The following is an 18872-nucleotide window of genomic DNA, read 5'->3' as shown; positions in this document are numbered from 1 at the left end:
AGGTTAATCCCAGGGTTAGGGCGGTCTTGGTTTGTGGTTGAGCCTCAGTATGCTGTATGATATTAAGAAGCTTCCAGAGGATGCAGGCATTAGTATTCAGTGAGGATATAAAGCATCATCAATAAAGGAATAATATCGATTATGTCTCTTTAAGGTGCTTACCTGCCGATATTTTCACATTTAATTTGAACAGTCCTTTCCTTCCCTTTCCCCTAAGTAGGTGTTAACATTCTTAGGAAGGATAACCTGTTTTAGACACAGCTATCAGAAATATTCATTGAGTCAAATCTGTGCGAGATCATCAGGTATGTAGCAAAAGATGTTCGGGTGATAGAAGAAATCTGATCTTTCTGACATTTGAGGTTCATCCTAGGACCCCAGCCCTGGCTGCTCACTTTTCCACTGCTGGAGAGAGTGTTTAAGTGGTCTTTGTGAATAGCAGAGATTGGGGAAAAAGTACCTAGAGAGGAGAAGGAAATAGATCCAGAGTGAAATTAATATGACTTGTCTTTCTCTCGAGGTTGAGGGAGAAGCTGAATAAAATCTGAACTCTGGCCCAAGAACAGCATGCAATGAAAATGTGGAGTATTTAAAGCTATTTTGCATGATTTCTTCTGGGCACAGTTGAGACATGCCACCGATCTAATCTCCATGCAGTCATGGGTGTTAGAATTACCCTGTACCTTTTGTTGAACCGCACTCCTTTAGCACATTGCCAAAAATATGAGAGAGTCTTTTGTTTGATTTCTTTTTCAGTGTTTTTTTCTTTTTATCCAAATGAAAATGCAATGGAGGCAGACCATTTCAGAGCCTGTCATTCTTTTCTCTTGTGCTTTTTTCTCTCTGAAGAAGGTCAAAAGCTAGGATATCTGTATGATTGTTTAGTCTTAGGCTGAGTTATAATTGCACATCTTTTTCCAGGCAATTCAAACACTTAGAATTAAATATGCCAAATGAAGCTGATTGTAAAACTGTATTTGCACTGCATTACTTTCTGCCCTGTTCAGTTTTAGAATAGTAGCAACAAAAATAATGGCACCATTAAAAAAGTTTCCCAAGAAACAAGGAACCACTTTTTCCAGATACAGACCAAGATGGAAGTTATTTGCTTCCGATTTAAAACTTACTGTTTTAAATCTGCAGACACACCTGCAGACACAACCAAAATGTTTGATTCAGCTCCAGCTCTTGAAATAGTCTTCCCAAAAGTCAGAAACATTTTTTGAGTGCAGAATACCACAGTATCAGACTCAGATACTCAGATACATTTATTTTCATTTTTCTATCAATTTAGTGGCATATGACTTCTTTTTCCTTGTGGTTTTGCTCTTGAAGATGTAAGAAATATATCCCAAGGAATATGAAATGAACTTCCCGCTAGTTGTTGCTCCTAGTTTAGCAGGATAAAATGTGATGAACATATGTGTAACTGAAATACAGGGAATTCAGCTCCCAATTATTAACTATGGAGAATCCAGAATTAGGATACTGTGATACATATTGGGCATCTACATCTCTGCAGACAATCTGGGAACACAGTTTTCTCTTGTTTCAGGAGAGTCCCTGAATCAAAGCTCAGGCTAAACCTGCTGCTGGGGCATCCTCTTAGACCAACAACCTCAAACCAAATCCTTCTGGCTTAGTGCCCTTACCATCAGTAAATCCATTTTTTGCTTAATTTGGGAAATTGAACAGAATATTCAATTTCAAAAAAGAAATTGTTTTCTTACAGTAACTTTTCAAATTAATTTTTTGCCCTTGTTCGAAGGGAGAGAAAAAAACCCTGGTGAAATAGCAGAAACCTTTATGATGGGTTAACAATGGTGTATGTGGCAGTTGCCCCAAGGACCTTCTGGTGCCAGTCTATTTGCCCCTAGAAGAGGGGCTAGTCTTTAAGCAGCATTTCTATTTTGGAGCTGCAGATCTGCAGAATAGTTTTTTTACCTGCCCCTTTCCTGGGAGCTGCATCATCCTTTGATACCAGGTCTAACCTTGTGCTCTTGTGGTGAAATAAATTCCACGTAGGTCTCCGTAACTGGTAAAGCTTCGGATGATAAAATAGAAAAAGGCTGGAATTCCTGGTCATAGAGTGCGGAGGATGCAAAGTTGGTCCTTGTGAGAACCCTCTTCCCTTTCAGTCCTTAGCCAGAAAACCCATCTACCCTTTGAACTGTTTAGTATAGAAAGGGTGGAGCAACGTTGGGAAAGAAAGTGCCCTTTCCCTTGTCTTGTGAAATCACTTGGTTCCTATTATACCTTCTTTTTTTTTTTTTACCTTGCTTGTTTCTGCCATGGTTTATATGAGTGCCTCTTCTAAATGCCAGAGCAGCAATAGCCGTTTTAAATATGGTTGCAATTTCATGCCCCCAAATTTCCTCTGTTATCTTTAATCTTTGATCATTACAGTCCCTCAATGTTGCTTTTTGGTAAGCTGCAGTTTTTTATGTTACTGCTGTTTAGAATTAACTGGTCTGCTTCCTAAAAAGCCAAATGTTTAATCAATACATATCCTACTGTGTATAATAAATACATTTCTGCCATCACTTTTTGAAGAGAGAATGCTTTTGATTTGAGCCAAATAGTTTACAAAATGGTGAGGGAGGTTTTTTCCGTTGGTTGTTTTTTTTTTTAATAGATGTTTAATGAGATAGGGCCAACCGGTGGATTAGAGCATAGAAATGGTATTGAAATTCAAGGTGGGGTGGGGGAGAAGTCTCTTACACTAATTAGTTAATTTTGAACATTTGTTACATTAGCATTTGCTCTACTTCAGCTGATTCATTTCTTTGGATTGCGTTTGTTTGCTGGGTAATAATTTGACAACGTTGCAATAAACTAAGCATTAAGAAGTGGTTTCGTGTACTGGAGTGTGCAATAGGTAGGTAAAGTTGTTGTTTGTGGCTCTTTTCCTGAACTTTGGGAAAAAAAATCCCATTTTAAACCTGTAATAACGGAGGCTGATTACTTCCCATCAACTGACTGGCTTCCAGGGCAGAATTTTCAGACTGGTTATTGCGTGCACTGCTCTACTATAAAGTACAAGGTCTGTAAATTAAAGTTGGACCATAAGAGATTTAATCTGCAATTTTATAGGTCTCTAATCCAACAGTCGTTTTGTATTTCAGGCTCCAAGTATATTATCAGGGTTTGGGGAAGGTTGTTTTTTTTTTTTTTTGTGCGTGTGCTTGAGTTATATTTATTTATTTGTTTGCAGTGTCTTTAAATTATATTGTGAATTACAGCCAGGAAAATATTGATGCTTTTTCTTCTCCCCTCCACCCCAAACTATAGATTAGAAACGGTAAACAAAGTTGTTACACACTGAAGAATAAAGACTTGGAACGTGCTTCAAAAGGAGTAATTTACTTGGAGCTGGATGTCCTATTTAATCCTGTAAGTTGAAGTATTTTCTCTCTGCTTATCTCTGGTGTAAGAAAAGTGCGAACCTACAAGGACGAGGGTGGGGGGTGATGCTTTACAAACCAGGATCCAAGCAGGAAAAGTCCTGACCTGATTGCATCTGGTGGTAGAGCGATGTTTGATGTTGTGGGTGAGGAAATATTGGACTGTCAGAGCTGTGGCCCCTCCAGGTGGATGGGACAAAGCAGGTGCAGTTTTGGTTTGACAAATAACCACAAGTGCCTTGGGAAGGAGGTGCCGATTGCTGTGGCCAGGGCTTCAATTGCAATAGCCAAAAAGGCGCTTAATGTTCATCTTATTATACATTAATTTTAACACCTACTTCTTCCCCAAAAAGCTGACCCAGGATATTCTCTTCCCAGGGTGTTGACAGGAAAATTAATGAGGCATGGATGCAGTGTGCTTAGTTTTTAGGTGGCTGAGTCAGTCTCAATCGTTTACACCCTACAGCCTTTTACCGAGTTTAACTCCTATTTATTAAGGCCATCATGGGCTGTGCCACAGCTTTACTTTTGCTGAAATGAGTCCAACCTTGCCCAGTTTAACTCAGCTGCATTTTTCTTGGCACAGAATGGTTTGGGTTTGAAGGGACCTTAAAGGTCATCTGATTCCAACCACCCTGCCCTAGTCAGGGATACCTTCCACTAGACCAGGTTGCTCTGAGCCCTGTCCATTGAATATTTCCAGAGATGGGGCATCCACCACCTCTCTGGGCCACCTGTGTCAGTGCCTCACCATCCTCATTGTAGAAAAGATGTCTAAAAAGCAACTCTTAAACCACACAGAGGCTGAAAAGAGTGATATTGAAATTCCTAATCTTCCTGAACAGCACTAATGATATGAAACTAAAATAACACATTGAAAACTGCATGATTTTATTTTTATAATTTTCTTTTCTATTTCTTTTTTTTTTTTTTTTTTTTTTTAGATAAAAGCAAGTATTAGAACATTCAAGCCCCGAGAAAAGCGCTTCACTCAGGAAAACCGCAAATTTTCTAAAAAGGTGAATATTGTGTCTGGGCTGAGCTTTTGCATCTGTTTTGGAAAGATTTGAATTGCTGTAGCACAGTGGCAAGAACAAAACCTACTTATGCATAAAATGCTGAACACATGTAAATTGAGTGTATTTCTGTATATATTAAAAGGTTTGTTTGTGTTAACATGAAATTGCTTTCTGATCTAGCTTGCATCAGTAGTTCTGCTTTGTGCTTCTGAGTGGTAAAAATGATAGCTGTGAATTTTGCACAGTTCGCAGCGCTTAAAGCTCAACGAAAGCCTTATTCCCTCCTTTGGGAAGGAAGAAGCCAGGGCTAAATTCCTTATGTAAAAAGCCCTTAGGATTTTAGAACAATGGCCATTATTCTTTTTAAAATGAAGGTGTCCTGTAATAAGTCCCTATTTGTTTCTATGGACTAGTCCAAAACATGTAGAAAAGAGGTTCAGACTACATTCGCTCTGGCCCTTTTCCTGAGGCATTCATATATTTTGAGAATCAAATGAGGATAAAGGTAGGTTTGTGTAACTGTTTTATTTAGTTTTGGCATCAAGACAGGCCTTTTTTCTTTTTTTTCTTTTTAAGGGCTGAGGAAAATCTGGAAGGTTTGGATGTAATCAGAAAGCAGACAGGAGCTGGAGAATGTATCTGAAATAGAGGCTTTATTTGTAATATGTGCCCTGGCGTGCATTTGTAGCTTAAATTATCCCTGTTTCTGAAGCAATAGTAGAATATTAGTGTGTTTGATTAAACTCCTCTTCTCCTCCCTTCCTCCCACTCAATATTTATCAGATCTTATCAAGAAATGTTGATCGTGTGAAAAAAATCACCATGGCAATATGGAATACAATACAATTCCTTTGGAGCTGCTTTCTCTGGGAGTCCACGGTAAAGAGCTTGATAGCATTTGTGGTAAGTGGATTTCTTCTTTTATTGCATGAGGCTAAGTGATATAAGATCTCGAGTGTTACCGTGCCTTCCTCTCCACCAGCGTAAAGCCCTTTATCGTTTGCTGTTATTGGTGTTTTATAGCTCTGTGGCTGCAGGGCTGTGGGTTTCAAGGCAGCTTGGGCCACACTGGGCCTGATGGGGACGGAAATTAGACCTTCAGGAGTAGCCTTTCTTCGCTTGGAGCAGAGGTATTCACCACCTGCACTGAGCACTGGGGATGCCCATGTCCGTGGTGGGTGATGCCACCATGTAATGGCTGTAACTGTCTGGTGACTCTGGAATTTTTAATTGTTTTTAATTTAAGACATGGCCACTTGGTGGTAGGAAAGAAAGGAAGTGGCGACCAAGAGGGTGTTGTAGGGAGATACCTTTGGTCTGAGTGAAACAGTGAGCTGATGGGTCTTGTTCATTCCGTCTTCCATTGCACTTCACTGCAGGTTATCAATTCCTGCTATGCCTGTGTTGACATTGCCTGTTGCAGATTTATTCTCTTGACTGTAATAATACATTGTTTAAAAGAAAAAAAAAAAAAGGGAAAAGGAAAAGGCTGGTCAGTGAATTCTGCTACACACTGCAAACAAAAAAACAAGTTCTCTACCTGCCTGTCCTGCTTTTCATCTCTCTCCTTTTTCCTCTTGGTAGTAAACACCCCATTTGCAGTTTTCTCATAATCCACTCAAGCACAAAAAGGTTTTACCTGCTCTTTATTCTGCGGTGTGACATTTTCTTCATGCTTGAAATGTTTGGCATGCCATTAAAGGTTGCAGAATCATTTTGTGGTGGTCCAGCATGCAGAAAGAAAGTTTTTGAGTTGAGTCTTTATTAAGCAATATAACAGTCACATCTCCAAGACTTTCTCCCGCTTTTACTGTCTGTGAATTGTAAGATGCTTAAAGGCTTTTTTAAAGAAAACACTTCAGTGTATTTACCAGAGATGAGTAAAGTAGACCATTCCTGATTAAAGCTCCAGAGTGAAGATAGAGGAGCTGTCTTCATCCTTAGGTCAGAGAGATGGCTGACACATAGGAGTAGGTAGAATGAGAGGGTCTTTTCTCTGTAAGTTTTTGTCTTTCTGTTGCTTGTAGTTAATTTAGATCATATTATATTTATTACATAATATATATATTATATATATACTATATATGGTTAACAGCTTGAGAGCTGGTGGAGAGCAGAGTAGTTGGTATCTCACCGAAGTCTGTGTGGCTGTGCAAGGGAGTTCTGTGATTGTGCCCAAGGGAATCAAGGTCATACACACTGGGACTGGAAAAGGAGTATCCTGTGTAAAATCCCAGAGTCACTGTCCTACCATCAGTATACAGCAAGAATCTAAGCACATATTTAAAAGGTTTGCTCTTAAGAGATTTTACACCAAACTACTTGTGAAGTTACAGCTGTGAAGTTTGGTTTTCCAGACCTAGGAAAAATTTGGAGGGGGTGAAGAGGCAGAAAAATAAGAAGGTGAGAAAGTGGGTCTGCAGAAAAAGGAATTTATTCCTAGTGGAAAGGAGGATGAGCAGGTTACAAATTACAGACTATTAACATCTTTACTGGATACCATAATACTCCCGGTTTCCTGAAAGAAAGTGGGTAATGGGAAAGGAATAAAAATACTCAACTCTAAGAATAATTACCACAGGCTTCTTCTACAACCCAAAATTTAAGTCTATCTGATTTTTCTCACATGGAAATAATTCAGCTCTGGCACTTAAAATGAAATGCTAATTATATATCTCTCTCTCTCTCACTATTTCCAGCGTGAGTGTTCATAGTATTGAAAATACGCACACAGCGTGGTAGGTGCAGCATCCCTCCCTGCCTCAGTCTCTATGGAAAATCCACTCTTAACATGTTGGTTAAAAGATGAGGTGAGGAAGATGCACAAAGCTTCTCTACCCATTTTTCAACTGGGTTCATAAAACCCTCACTGGTAGCTTCAGTGCCAGTCAGGCCCTCAAACCATAAAATGTCTTTTTAGAAAAGTGCTTTTCCTTACAGATGTTGTCCCTTGGGCCACTGGCAATAACTGTTTTGATCATGTTCTGCATTTCCATATATCTTCTCAGAGATAATCCCAGATACTGGGTGGTCCTTAAAACCCCCCTCTCCTCTTGTATTGCTCTCTCTTTCCCTCTACAGGTAGTCCACACCCATTCCTCCAAGGGGGAATAAAGGGAGGGAGGAGGAGGAAGACAAGCAGACAGTGTAATCATGGGAGCCCTGTTTTTAAGGCAATCAGACAAAAAAACACTGCCAGACAGACGAAAATATTTGTGAGCTCATCAGAGGACGGCAATAGGCAAGGACACAGTATCTTACACCTTCCTGGTTTAGTCTTCATTACACTGCCCCTCCCTCCCCATTAGTGTGACAGCTCATGTGTGTGACAAGGACATCAGCTGCTACTTCTGGGTGTGCAAGAGAAAAAGAGATGGGTAAAGAGGGAAGAAACAGAGGACAGCACAGGCAGGACATGAGTGAATAGAAAAATGCTATCACTATATTTTCTCATTTATAAGATCCATCATCCCAAGCTAAATTTCTTATTAGTTTGTAATGGTGAGAGGAGACAATCCAAGAACATGTGAGTAGATTAATTTTTTTGTGCTATAAAAATGAAATCATATTATTCATTAGCATGTTCTGCTTTTAATCCAATGATTTTTCATCTGAGTTAATTGTATAGGCACAGAGGGCACTGATGGGCTCTGCTCAGGGACATGTAAAATCAGAATTTTTTCAGATTTAGAGATTTTGGAAAGAGAGTTGAAAGGGAGGTGAGGTGAAAAACAGAATTTCCTTTTCAGTCATGTTTGCTCTGTGCACAAAGGGTTTGGTGCAAATTGTGTTACACAAATTCTAGAAAAAGCATCCTTGGTCAGAGAAAAGAGTCACACACAGGTTTTCTGTGTTCTTCGAAGTGTACCTCTTATTGTTGGTCTGGTGTAAAAAAATTGGACACAAGTGGCTGGGAATATCAGGAATATTCCCACATGTGAAAAGTGCTTCCTATAGAGTTAACAGTGTTCATATACTAAGGAATACCTTTAAATACATTTTCTGTGTACTCTTCTTCATTAATTCAGGATTGGGGGAGAATTTGTAGATTTTTAAAACCAAAGACACCTTCAAACATTCTATTCTGTTTAATTATGATATAGTGATCTCTGTATTCAACCCAATATGTTGTGTTTTGATTGAAAAACACCTCTCAAAAAGGTCTTTCTTTGAAGAGACCCAGATACATAGTCCAGAAAATCCCTGCATGGCCCTTCTTGTGTGCCTGACATATTTCATATCCTACCTTGGACAATTTTCTACCAGTTTCCAATGTGAATGTTGTAGTTTTAGCCTGGTCCTCATCACTCCTTCCTCATCACACTTTTCTCCATTGGGACATCACTTCCATGCAGGGTTACTGGTGTCCAAAAAGCTGGAGCTGCATGGTCAAATGTGCCTGTGGGAATGTCTGCTCACAAATCATTTTATATGTCTGTGTGATTATAAACTCTTTGTTTTCCCCACTTACACATATGAAAACTCGTGTTCTTACCCTTCTGATGCACACTTAAACCAAATTTTTGAACCTTCCTTCTACATAAAAACACTCTCTGCCTGCTCTGCTCCCCCATCTCCTCTGGTCATGGAAGTGAAGTCTATATTAACCAAATCATTCTTACTGTACTCAATGTATTATCTTAAAAATATTTTAAAAGTTAATTTTAGTCACAGAATGATTTTCATGAGGAATTATGCATCATTGCACATTGTGCTTGTGATTTTATACAACATAATTACACCTTCTATTGACAGTTTTCTCTGCATTAATGGTAATTATGCCATTTAATGAAATTACAGTAATTGCATTAAAAAATATAATCTGGTGTGAATTAAAAGGATATATTGACTGGAATTTTTACTATAATGTATATTTTTTTTAAACCTTGCATGATAGTTGGAAGAGACATTGACAGGATCAGGCAAACGATGGGAAACCAGGCACCAAAGCACCTCTGGTGTGACTGGCAGTGCTTGCTGCTGAATTCCTTCAGGGTCCCTGCACACTCACCCATGCCAGAATACTTCATTTTTACTGGCAGCATTTCCCACTATATCAGGTTTAGGCTTCTCTCTAATCAAGGCTGCTGCCAGGGTGGGTACAGGTGGGAGCTGTTTTTCCAGCTCAGCCCTCGCTGGCAGCCTGGGCCAGCCAGACAAGGACTGCATCAGGCACAGGCAGTATTTGTTTATTTAGCAGTGACATTGCAGTGTGTCTGCTAATTATTTTATGATGGCTTAGTACAGGGAGGAAGGGAAGGAATATGTGGTGATGCAGCATGACATGTTATAAATGTGGAGTTTTTGGTCAAACTCACTGCAGTTATGTAATGGTGGGCAGCTGGAATCATTTTGGAGCACTCTGGGCTGCCCAAAAAGCCAGCTGATGCGAGAGTAGGGAGGCTCTGGGGGTTTGGGATGCCCAGCAGAGCTGCTGGGGGTTGTGAATGCAGCAGCAAACCCAAATGTAAGCTTTTGTGCTCCTTGCTGCAGAGGTGAGATTTTGAGATTTTGGTACCATTCTCTGTTGAGATCTCCAAAACTTTTTAAATCTAGAGAGAGCTCAAGGATGCCCTGTTTTTTCTTTTTTTTTTTTTTTTGCACTGACCCCTTGGGCTGTGGGAACTTGGAAGTCTGAGGAGTCACAGGGCTGGGTGAGGCTGCAGGTATGTGCAGTGCTGTGCCAGTTTGCTTCAGGCCTAATCTGGGGTAGTAGCAGAGAGATAGGTCAGGCTCTGCAGCCCATGAACTTCTGGGCATCTCTGCTGAGTGTGCCATTGAACACGCTGCCACTTCAGCTCGTGATGTGGGAGCTGGATCTGAGCCCACCTAAACTCATCTCATAGAGAAGACACCAATCATCTTATTAGGTATGAACAGTTTTTGATCCCTGTCGAGCTGGGCTATATTTATAGTGATGAACTATGGACAAAAGGCCATTAGTTTGTTGACAGTGTCCTCTAAAATTGCTAATTGCCTATCAGTAAGGGAAATGTTCTTTTTCCCTCAGGAAAGATGTTTGTTCAAAATCTAAGCCTTCTGGAGTTTACTTGGGGTAAATCTCTCATTCTGCATCTGGACAAGTGTCTCCTACTTGTTATGGTTTGATTTTCCCAAGCAAAGCACAAAATGTTCCAGCCCTGTTTGTACTGAGCATAATTCAACCCCGGACATGACAACAATATATGGGTAAAACATCCAATTTAACTCCTGCATTGTTTTGAAACACAATGATTTATTTTATTTTTTTCCTTGATGGGAGGGGAGTTATAGATCAATAAGGGGAAACTCTTGAGATGAATGTTTCACAGGGAACATGAGAAATCTATGGAGAAGGGAGACCAGTACCAGCCATGAAATCCAAACAACTTAGGATAGAAACTGAGTCACCAAACATCTCTTGGACCTCTGTCCAATTCAGCAGAGGATAGGGGTTAAATTGAACTGAGACTTTTGATTTACCAGTAGAAGATAATAATTCACTCTTCTATATGGTGGGGAAGGAAGTTGTGCTCTCACATGAGCTTCTCTAAAATTTTTCTTATTTTCCCCATGAATTGTCCACTAATTTTGAAGAAGCAGTTGCCTGATACAAAGCACAAGCCACTCTGCCATGACTACATGTGTAACTGATGAGAAGAGTATAGTCTTTTTCTCCTTTTTTTTTTTCCTCATCCTCGTAGCTAAAGACGAAATATAAAACATTGTTCCCAAACTATCCGGGAACAGCATTAAAGTAATGGTAGATTAAAATGTCTCCACATTTAAAAGCTAAATAAAATGAATAGATGTAATCCTAAAGAGAAAAGAATGAGTATTCTTCAAACACTGAATAGGGAGCTTGGAAAAACAAGAAACTTTAGAAAAAAAAAAAAAAGAAGAAAAAAGTATTAATGCAAAAGAGATGGTCTTTACATCCGCTTTACTGTAGAGCTTTTGCTGAGGGCTGTTCTCAGCCCATTTGCAGCTTGTGTTTTGCTACAGTTTTAAAGAAGCAGTCGGCAAAGGGACTAAGGCAGTTTCTATTTAAATAGGGGAGCTATAAAATAACACTCTGGTACAAAAATTTGCTCATTTTAAGTCTAGAGCTGGTGCTGGAGGAGCAGCAAAAGGCAGGTTTCGGGAATCTGACCTAGTAAGTAATCCTTCAGAGCCCCTAACATTTCCTCCCCTCTTTCCCTCTTCAAATCCCTGGCAAAGGCACATCTTTAAAATTATTGTCTCGAGCTGCAGTGAGAAGGCGGGATTGGAGGTATGTTTTTATTCCGAGCTATTATATCCCAGTAAAAGCATTTTCCTAATGACGGAGGAAACGTTTACATCCTGCTTCCTCCGCACGGCTCATGGCAGTGCCTGTGAAAACGCACCGTCTCTGCTGGCAAAGCTGTCAGGAGCACGTTACCTGACACAAGTGGCTGCTCAGATGAGAAACAGGCTTCTCTAGACAATTAAAGGAGATGGTTTTACCCTTTTTTCCCAGCAGTTTCTACATTTCCAGTATTATTCTTCTGTGGTTGAGGGGAATACAATTTAAGCTTGAGATCCCAGACTTTGCTTTGCTGCAGCAGTTAAAATTCCTGGAATAGCAACAGTGATATTGATGATGCTGAGAGACACACAGCAAAGTAAACACATGTTATTTCCAGCTCTTTCAAAAATGCAAGAACAAACAAGGACAAAGTTAATAGGGAAATAACCACTTAGAAGCTTGACAACAGGATAAACATGATTTAAAAAGCAAAGTTTGAAGCTTTGGAGTCAGGGTGAGATGGAGCTGAGCAGAGACCAGTACAAATATCCCCTTTAACTTTGAAAAAAGGTGGATGGCCTTATGTTTCCATCTCAGGAGTTTTGGGGATTTGCTTTTGACCAGTGAGATGCTCCAAAATAAAAATAAAAGCAAAACTATGTTTTGCATCTGAGGAGTCATACTCATTTCCTATGGGTGTGCTTAACAAGGCATTTACCCAGTATAGCAATTCCCTTGATTTTGGGGCTAGGGATCTTCCTCTTAAATTAAGTCTGTGCTGCGCTGATATTTTAGAGGAATAGTCACGTTTTCTGTGCCGTGTACTCAAAACTTGAATGCATCACATAGGGATGATTCCCTCAGCCCTGGTAAAGAGACAGGTCTAAATCACTGCCTCTCACTCTTTAATTGCATTATGTTGTTTTTAACTGATGATAAAGCCTCTTAATACCTTCGCTGTGTGTGTTAAACTCTGTAGTCCAAGTATCTGGGTAGAAGGACAGTCCTGTCAGAGGATAAGCCTCTGTACAGCTGGTCAGCAGGAATGGTATGCAGGCATCCAGTCGAGAATTAAGGCAGTGAGAAAGAAATTCAGCTTTGTTTCAATATATGGATTTATCCCTAGAAGGTGTCTGCGTTAAGATACAAGTATTGTATTTAGCTATCTGTCAGTCTCCAGAACTGGAGTGGAAATATAGTTTTCATCTCTTTGGCTATTTAATGACAGTCCACAAAGCCAAGATCAAAGGTGGAAACATTTTATCTAATAATAATTTAAAAAATCAAATGAAAAAGGGCTCTTTCTAGCTAAAACCTCAACTAACTGCATCCAAAAACCCTTCAGCCTGCCTTTGTGCTCAAGTTGTGACCTGTTGGAGAACTCTGCTCAGTGCATTTCCAGCTAATTTGATATCGGATTTTTTTTTTTTTTTTTGGTGGTTGAAGCTTTGTCATTTGTTTCGAAGCTGTCATTTTTATTAGTCTCCCTGGCTGATCTTTTTGGGCTCTCGTCAGGTGGTGTGTGTTCTCCATTGTCTGCCTGGTCTTGGCAAGCTGTAGGTCCTTTTATTGCCATATGACGTGGGCGTGCTTGCAGCAGTAGCCTGTAATTATACCCACCACAGGTGACAGTTACAAGAGAGCTTTGGTAATAATTTTAGCTGCCTGATCTGATGTTTATGAAGAGCAAACCCTCTTTGTGGTCTGGCTGGAGTTTGCTATATTGTTTTGTACTTTAGCCGTTTGATTTATGAAGCCCTTTTTCTTAAGTTTTATTTTTCCTTAATATATAACGTCTTGTGCCTTTTGAAGTTCTGAAGTTTTGTAAAAGGTTATTGTTGATCTTATGCTATTTTGTACATTTTCTGTTTATTTTTGGATGCACTGTATTTATTTTTGCTTTGTTCAGCACAGTAAAATAATACCCTTGCCTGTTGCTGGTTTTATTTGTATATTTAGCGTTGCTGAGCTCCTGTAACTAACCCCTCATTAGCAGATATGCTGTGTTCTCCTAACTGTAAGAGTAATCACAGATTAGCATTTTTTTTTTTAATTTTGACTATTATTCAACTGTTTTATAAAAGGTGAAATTCTCTGTCCGCGAAGGCAGCTCTGTTTCCTTTATTCCTGAAGGAATTGCAAAACTTGCATATGTCAAAAGTGAATTTAACTCATGATTCTTACTGTTGTCTTGCAAAGCTCCATCACAATTTTAGGAATTTGCCACAGAAAAAAATGTGGACAAGACTGACGTGCCCATTGCCTGATAGCTGGTTTCTGTCTTGTGCTGTATTTCTTTTCTCAGTTCTAAATCCTTTAGAGGAACTTAAAATTAAAACTCTTGAGCATCTTTTGAATGTTTGATTCTTATCACAATATTCTGATTTGGTAGGTTGAAAACCTTGGGAAATTTATTTTGTAACCATTTGCTAACCTATCTGATCTTAAAAAGATATTACATATCAGGATTCAGTCATTTTTATTTTCCCAATTTACCTGTTGCCTTTATGTGAAAGTTCACTTTATTCACAGATTAGAAATTGCATAAACGAAGATGAAATTAGTATTCTAAGTTGAATGAATGCTGCATCTGCGTGAGACTCATTAAACAGGAGTGTGAGACAGAAGCTACTTAGCTACTTACCCACCACTATTGGAAATACCAGAATTTGAGAAGCTTATTCGTAAAATTCCCAAAGTTTGGCGTGGATTTTGACTGCACAAGCTACATGGAAAAAGGCATGCAGCCCAGCCCAAACAAACAAACAAAAAAGGCAGGAACCCCACAGTATGTATTATGGAAAAGGTATATATTAGGAAGTGAAAATGTCATTAAAATTAAAAATTTTTTTACTAAGTGTGCTCTTTTTCCCCCCCGGAGCCACAGGTGTATTGATTTTCTTTCAGTCAGCATCTGCCTGGGTTTGTCTCATTATTCACATTACTTTGACCTGGCACCTCTTAGAAAGTACTTTAAAGCACTCAGTTTTACAGGGAATTTGTAGACATTGACTGTTATCTGCCATGTCATTGGTGAAGCAACCCTACCAGTATTTGTTTTTCTTCTTTTTATTTTCTTTTAAATTTTAAAAAGGCAGATCATTTATTTTTAACACAGATGTAAGCTTAGAACAACACTGCATTCCCTTGAAACATAGAGGAAGTTTTTATTCTTCCAAAATGAGGGAATAAGTAAAGACATGTCTGTAGGTGGTTTAAATCACTGTAAATCCATTAACTTTAGCAAACCTATGTTATTTAACATCAGTTAAAAATCTCCATCCTCATTTTGGGGCAAATCCTGTGTGAATAGGAATAGCAGGTTTTCTGAGAAGAGCAAAAGCCTGTAGATGGCGATGGACCCTCAGGAATGAGCCAGTTCTGGCATTAAGGCTTTTGTCAGATTTTTCTGGCAGGTTTTCTTTCTTTTGCTTGAACTATTTTATTTTTAATTTAATTCACCCTTTCTCTCAGCACTAATCTAAAACTAGTTGCAGAAATCGTGACAACTGGAAGAAATTTCCTATTTGAAGGTAATGCAACATTTTGGTTTTATGATGGAGACAGATGCACCTTGAGGGATTTCTCTTGAAGCATTCTGCTTGTCGGGCTTTTTTTGCTTTTTTTAAATAAGAAAGAGTTGGATACTTTACAAGTTCTGAAATAAAAGGGGATTAGTATAGCTACAGAGCAAATACATTTTTTAAAAAGCCTATTCTCATTTAGTTTTACTTTTCTTCATTAGAAACTAAGATGTGCTTGAACTTAGAGGTTGATCTGAAGTAACCAGAAAGTTCTTGGGTTGTTTAAGGATAGCAGTAATAATAAAAATACCTTAAATCAGGATATGTCCCTTTCATTTTTTTTATTTATTTTTTTTAATTCAGTGGGAAATAAAGCTGGAGCAATAGGATGACTGCAAAATCCCAGAAATCTGATTAAAAAAACCTCTATTATTAATTGTGAATAAATTTGACTGCTACCACAGTAAAAGGTTACACTCTGAAAAATATCAACAGTTTTGGTCACTTCCCCGACAACTTCATGAAAATGAAATCTGTTATTTTTAATTCTAGCATCCATGCTGTAGTCAAGCTTAGCTAGTTTCCTTTAGTTTTGTTTTTGTTCCCTTAAGGTAATGATGTGATTTTGAGAAGTGTTAATAAATATGTAAATCATGTAGTGTTTAGTACCAGTCTAATATGCTGATTTATTTTACCCTCAACATAACCCATGTAAAGTCAGCATGTTTACTGGGAGATGTGTCATAGGTGAGCAAAAGTCTTCAGTAGAACAGCCTTTATCTACTCTGCTAGCTCAGGTTCAGAACTTTCTGCTTGCTTTTTGGGAGAAGTCACTGTCTTCTATACTTTCCTTCAGCTTTCATCTTTTAATGGAAGAGAAGAGCAGCACAGCTCTGTATCAAAGCCAATTGTCAGCTTTCATTAGATGTAGTCTATTGTTTGTTCAGATTAGAAATAACTGCATTACACTTTGACTTTGAAGGCTTGTTTGTTTTTAAATATACTGGGTATATGTGACCTTTTTGTCATTTCTGATGCACTTGGCTTGGCAAATTTGAGATACCCATTTAAACAGCAGCCAAACCTATTTGTAACACAGGTACTTTGCAAAGGCACTTTTTGTAGGTCAGGAAAAGTAAAACAAAACCCTGCTGCTAATAAAAAGCATTAATAGATTCACATAAAGCATTTTTAGCTAATACTTCGAATACATTGCATGGGGGTAACCCCCAGTGCTCAGTGAAATTGCAGCACCCAATATTTAGCAGTGGGTGGGAATCCAGTCAGCTGGTTTTATCATCCCATTATGTGCTGGCCATATGAGATGTGGCCTCTGTCAGAACACGATGGCAAGAAAGTCTAATTTCATTAAAAAATTGCACTAAGCAAATTTTCTTAAAATGTTTAGAATATTAAATGGGAAATGCATAATTGATACAGCGATATTAGCTTTTTTTTTTAACCGAACATGCCCATCAGGAATTAGATGATGACTTGTTCTTGCAGTTAAGAAAACTTCCCCAGATACTTCCATGTACACATTTGGGAAAATTATTTGCAATGATATATTTCAATTTCCTTAATAAACTAGACCTGTCTTCCTAATTCCCTTTCCCTTAAGTCCCTCCGCAGGGGTTAAGAAATGAAGTATTTTGAAATTATTACCAGATAACTGTTTCTATGAATAAAAAACTAATCTAAGCTTTTTTTAAAAATAGATTTATATTCCAAAGCCGGGAAATAAACAGTGGCAGTAGAAAGGAAATATGAGATTAATAAAAATGAAGACGTTTTGCAGAGCTATTCTGGGTTGTTTTAATCTTGTTTTTTTTTTTTCTTTTTCTGGGAAGTAGTACTTCTGCAGCAGCCTGCATTGCAATGAAGGCAATTCCTGCTTGCTGTTTTAAAAGTTATGTGAATACTGGCAGAGACAGTGGTCCTTCAGTGCCCAGTGAGTCCTGTCTTACACACTGATACCTATAGTAACACACACAGAGTGGCGATGAGATCAAATGCTCTGGTTAAAAAGCCTTAGGGAAGCATTATGTGTCTGAGGTCTGATCTATTGTCTGGGAGGTCGGAGAGTGTTAATGCACTCTGCAAAGATTAGACTCCCCCTCTAATTGCTCCAGCACTTCCTTAAAGGATTTAAACAGTCAGGAAAGGTGATGCTCCTTGTCAATTTTTGTCTTCTGACAGCTGTTGAAGTTTATCTGTCTTTCCACGGAGACCACTAGATCACGCAAACCAAGCAGTGGCAAAAGCACAGACCCTGAATTAGGACTCAGAGCAATGAATGCCACTATTTAGATGCTGCAAGACAAATCCATTATTTCTGTTTTTAAATACTTGAAGGGCTGTGTCCAGGATTGCTCCTTCGTGCTGTGCCATTTACTTTTGGTGCCGGGAACTCCCGAAGTCCCACGAAAACTTTAACTCCCTAGTTTGATGAAAAGTCACCCTGTTAATTCTGAGAGTGAGTCATATTATGGTCTGCATCCCTTAGAGCTTGGCTGATGCTTCTTTAGCACATCTCTGTGGTACCAAGTCAGTCATGGCACAGCCACTGCTTGTTTATCCAAGTGCAGTCCTACAGCTGAGCTACTGTGAGGCACTCTGCTATTTAATACCAAATTTTCCTCTCCCTCACTAAATCTGATAAGGATTTGAGTTCTCTTGGTTCATAAAGCCTGAAACACATATAAAAAAATTTGCTCAGAAATCTGGTAAAGCTCATGCAGGAAAGTTTTTCTGCTGCTGAACCAGAGTGTCTACAAGTACCTGACCCCTGTCACTAATTTTGTGAAGCAAAATAGAAATTTGTCCAATGAATCAGAACCACATAAAAGAACCAGTTTGTTATTTTGCAGCCTAGATATTTGAAATGGCTTACATTTGCAAAGGATGCTGCTTTTACTTGGAAAGTACTTTAAAAGCAAGGGATGCAAAAAAAGATGAATGTTAGTGAGAAAGGAGGAACATAACTCCACCCCAGGAGATTTTGGGAAATTTAATATATTTATGCAACAAGGCCCTGCTATCCTCAGGTTCACGGTAGGGTAACATTTATTGTAACAAGAGTGCAGTTTGACCCATCTTTTTAAAAATGTCCATTCCTGTTTCACAGACAGATGTGGATGTGTCCTGTTTCACTGCAGCTCACACGACATGACGGGTCCTGCAGACCAGAGAGCCATCCTGTAGTTATTTCTTCTGGTGCATCAGAAGCCTCTCAGTTTGATAGTGTCTGTGTTTTTGCTAGTCTTGCAGCATCTAAATGTGTTGGTGTTTCTAATCCATTTCACACATAAATGTATAAATATGACCTATATAAATATACATATATTTAATGCCTCTTTTCTAGACTCTGAGCAGATGACTAATACAGCTGTTCAAAGGAGAAAGGGATTTTTTTTTCTTTTTTTTTTTTTTTTTCAAAGCCCTCTTGGCTCTGAATCGGAAATTGAGGAGCAGAATTCATCAAGTGTATTCTGATCGTTCTCACATGGGTAGTTCCTCCTTCCCTTCCTGCATAGCATGTTCCTTTGCACTGTTGCTATATTACATGAAATGTTTCATCTGTATATAAAAATTAAAAATTCAAACAAAAATCTGGCCCACATGAAGAACAGGCCCTTTGGGCATATGGTTCATTATGCATATTCGTTTAATTACT

The 18872-nt window shown here is 38.8% G+C and overlaps 1 protein-coding gene across 2 annotated transcripts in view; it reads left to right on the top strand.

Moving 5' to 3' along the window:
* MCTP2 (multiple C2 and transmembrane domain containing 2) overlaps nucleotides 1-18872 on the top strand; it is a 101633-nt gene that overhangs the window by 52575 nt on the left and 30186 nt on the right. For both annotated transcript variants that reach the window (XM_018069540.1, XM_018069541.1), the window contains 3 exons: nucleotides 3292-3393; nucleotides 4349-4423; nucleotides 5207-5326. In XM_018069540.1, coding sequence (XP_017925029.1) covers nucleotides 3292-3393; nucleotides 4349-4423; nucleotides 5207-5326 — 297 coding nt within the window. The remainder of the gene's footprint in view (nucleotides 1-3291; nucleotides 3394-4348; nucleotides 4424-5206; nucleotides 5327-18872) is intronic.

The sequence above is a fragment of the Manacus vitellinus genome, unplaced genomic scaffold (genome assembly GCF_001715985.3).
Source record: "Manacus vitellinus isolate BGI_N305 unplaced genomic scaffold, ASM171598v3 scaffold_16_pilon, whole genome shotgun sequence".
Lineage (NCBI taxonomy): Eukaryota > Metazoa > Chordata > Aves > Passeriformes > Pipridae > Manacus > Manacus vitellinus.
The sequence above is the reverse complement of the archived record's forward strand: the minus strand, read 5'-3'. Positions and strand labels throughout refer to the sequence as shown.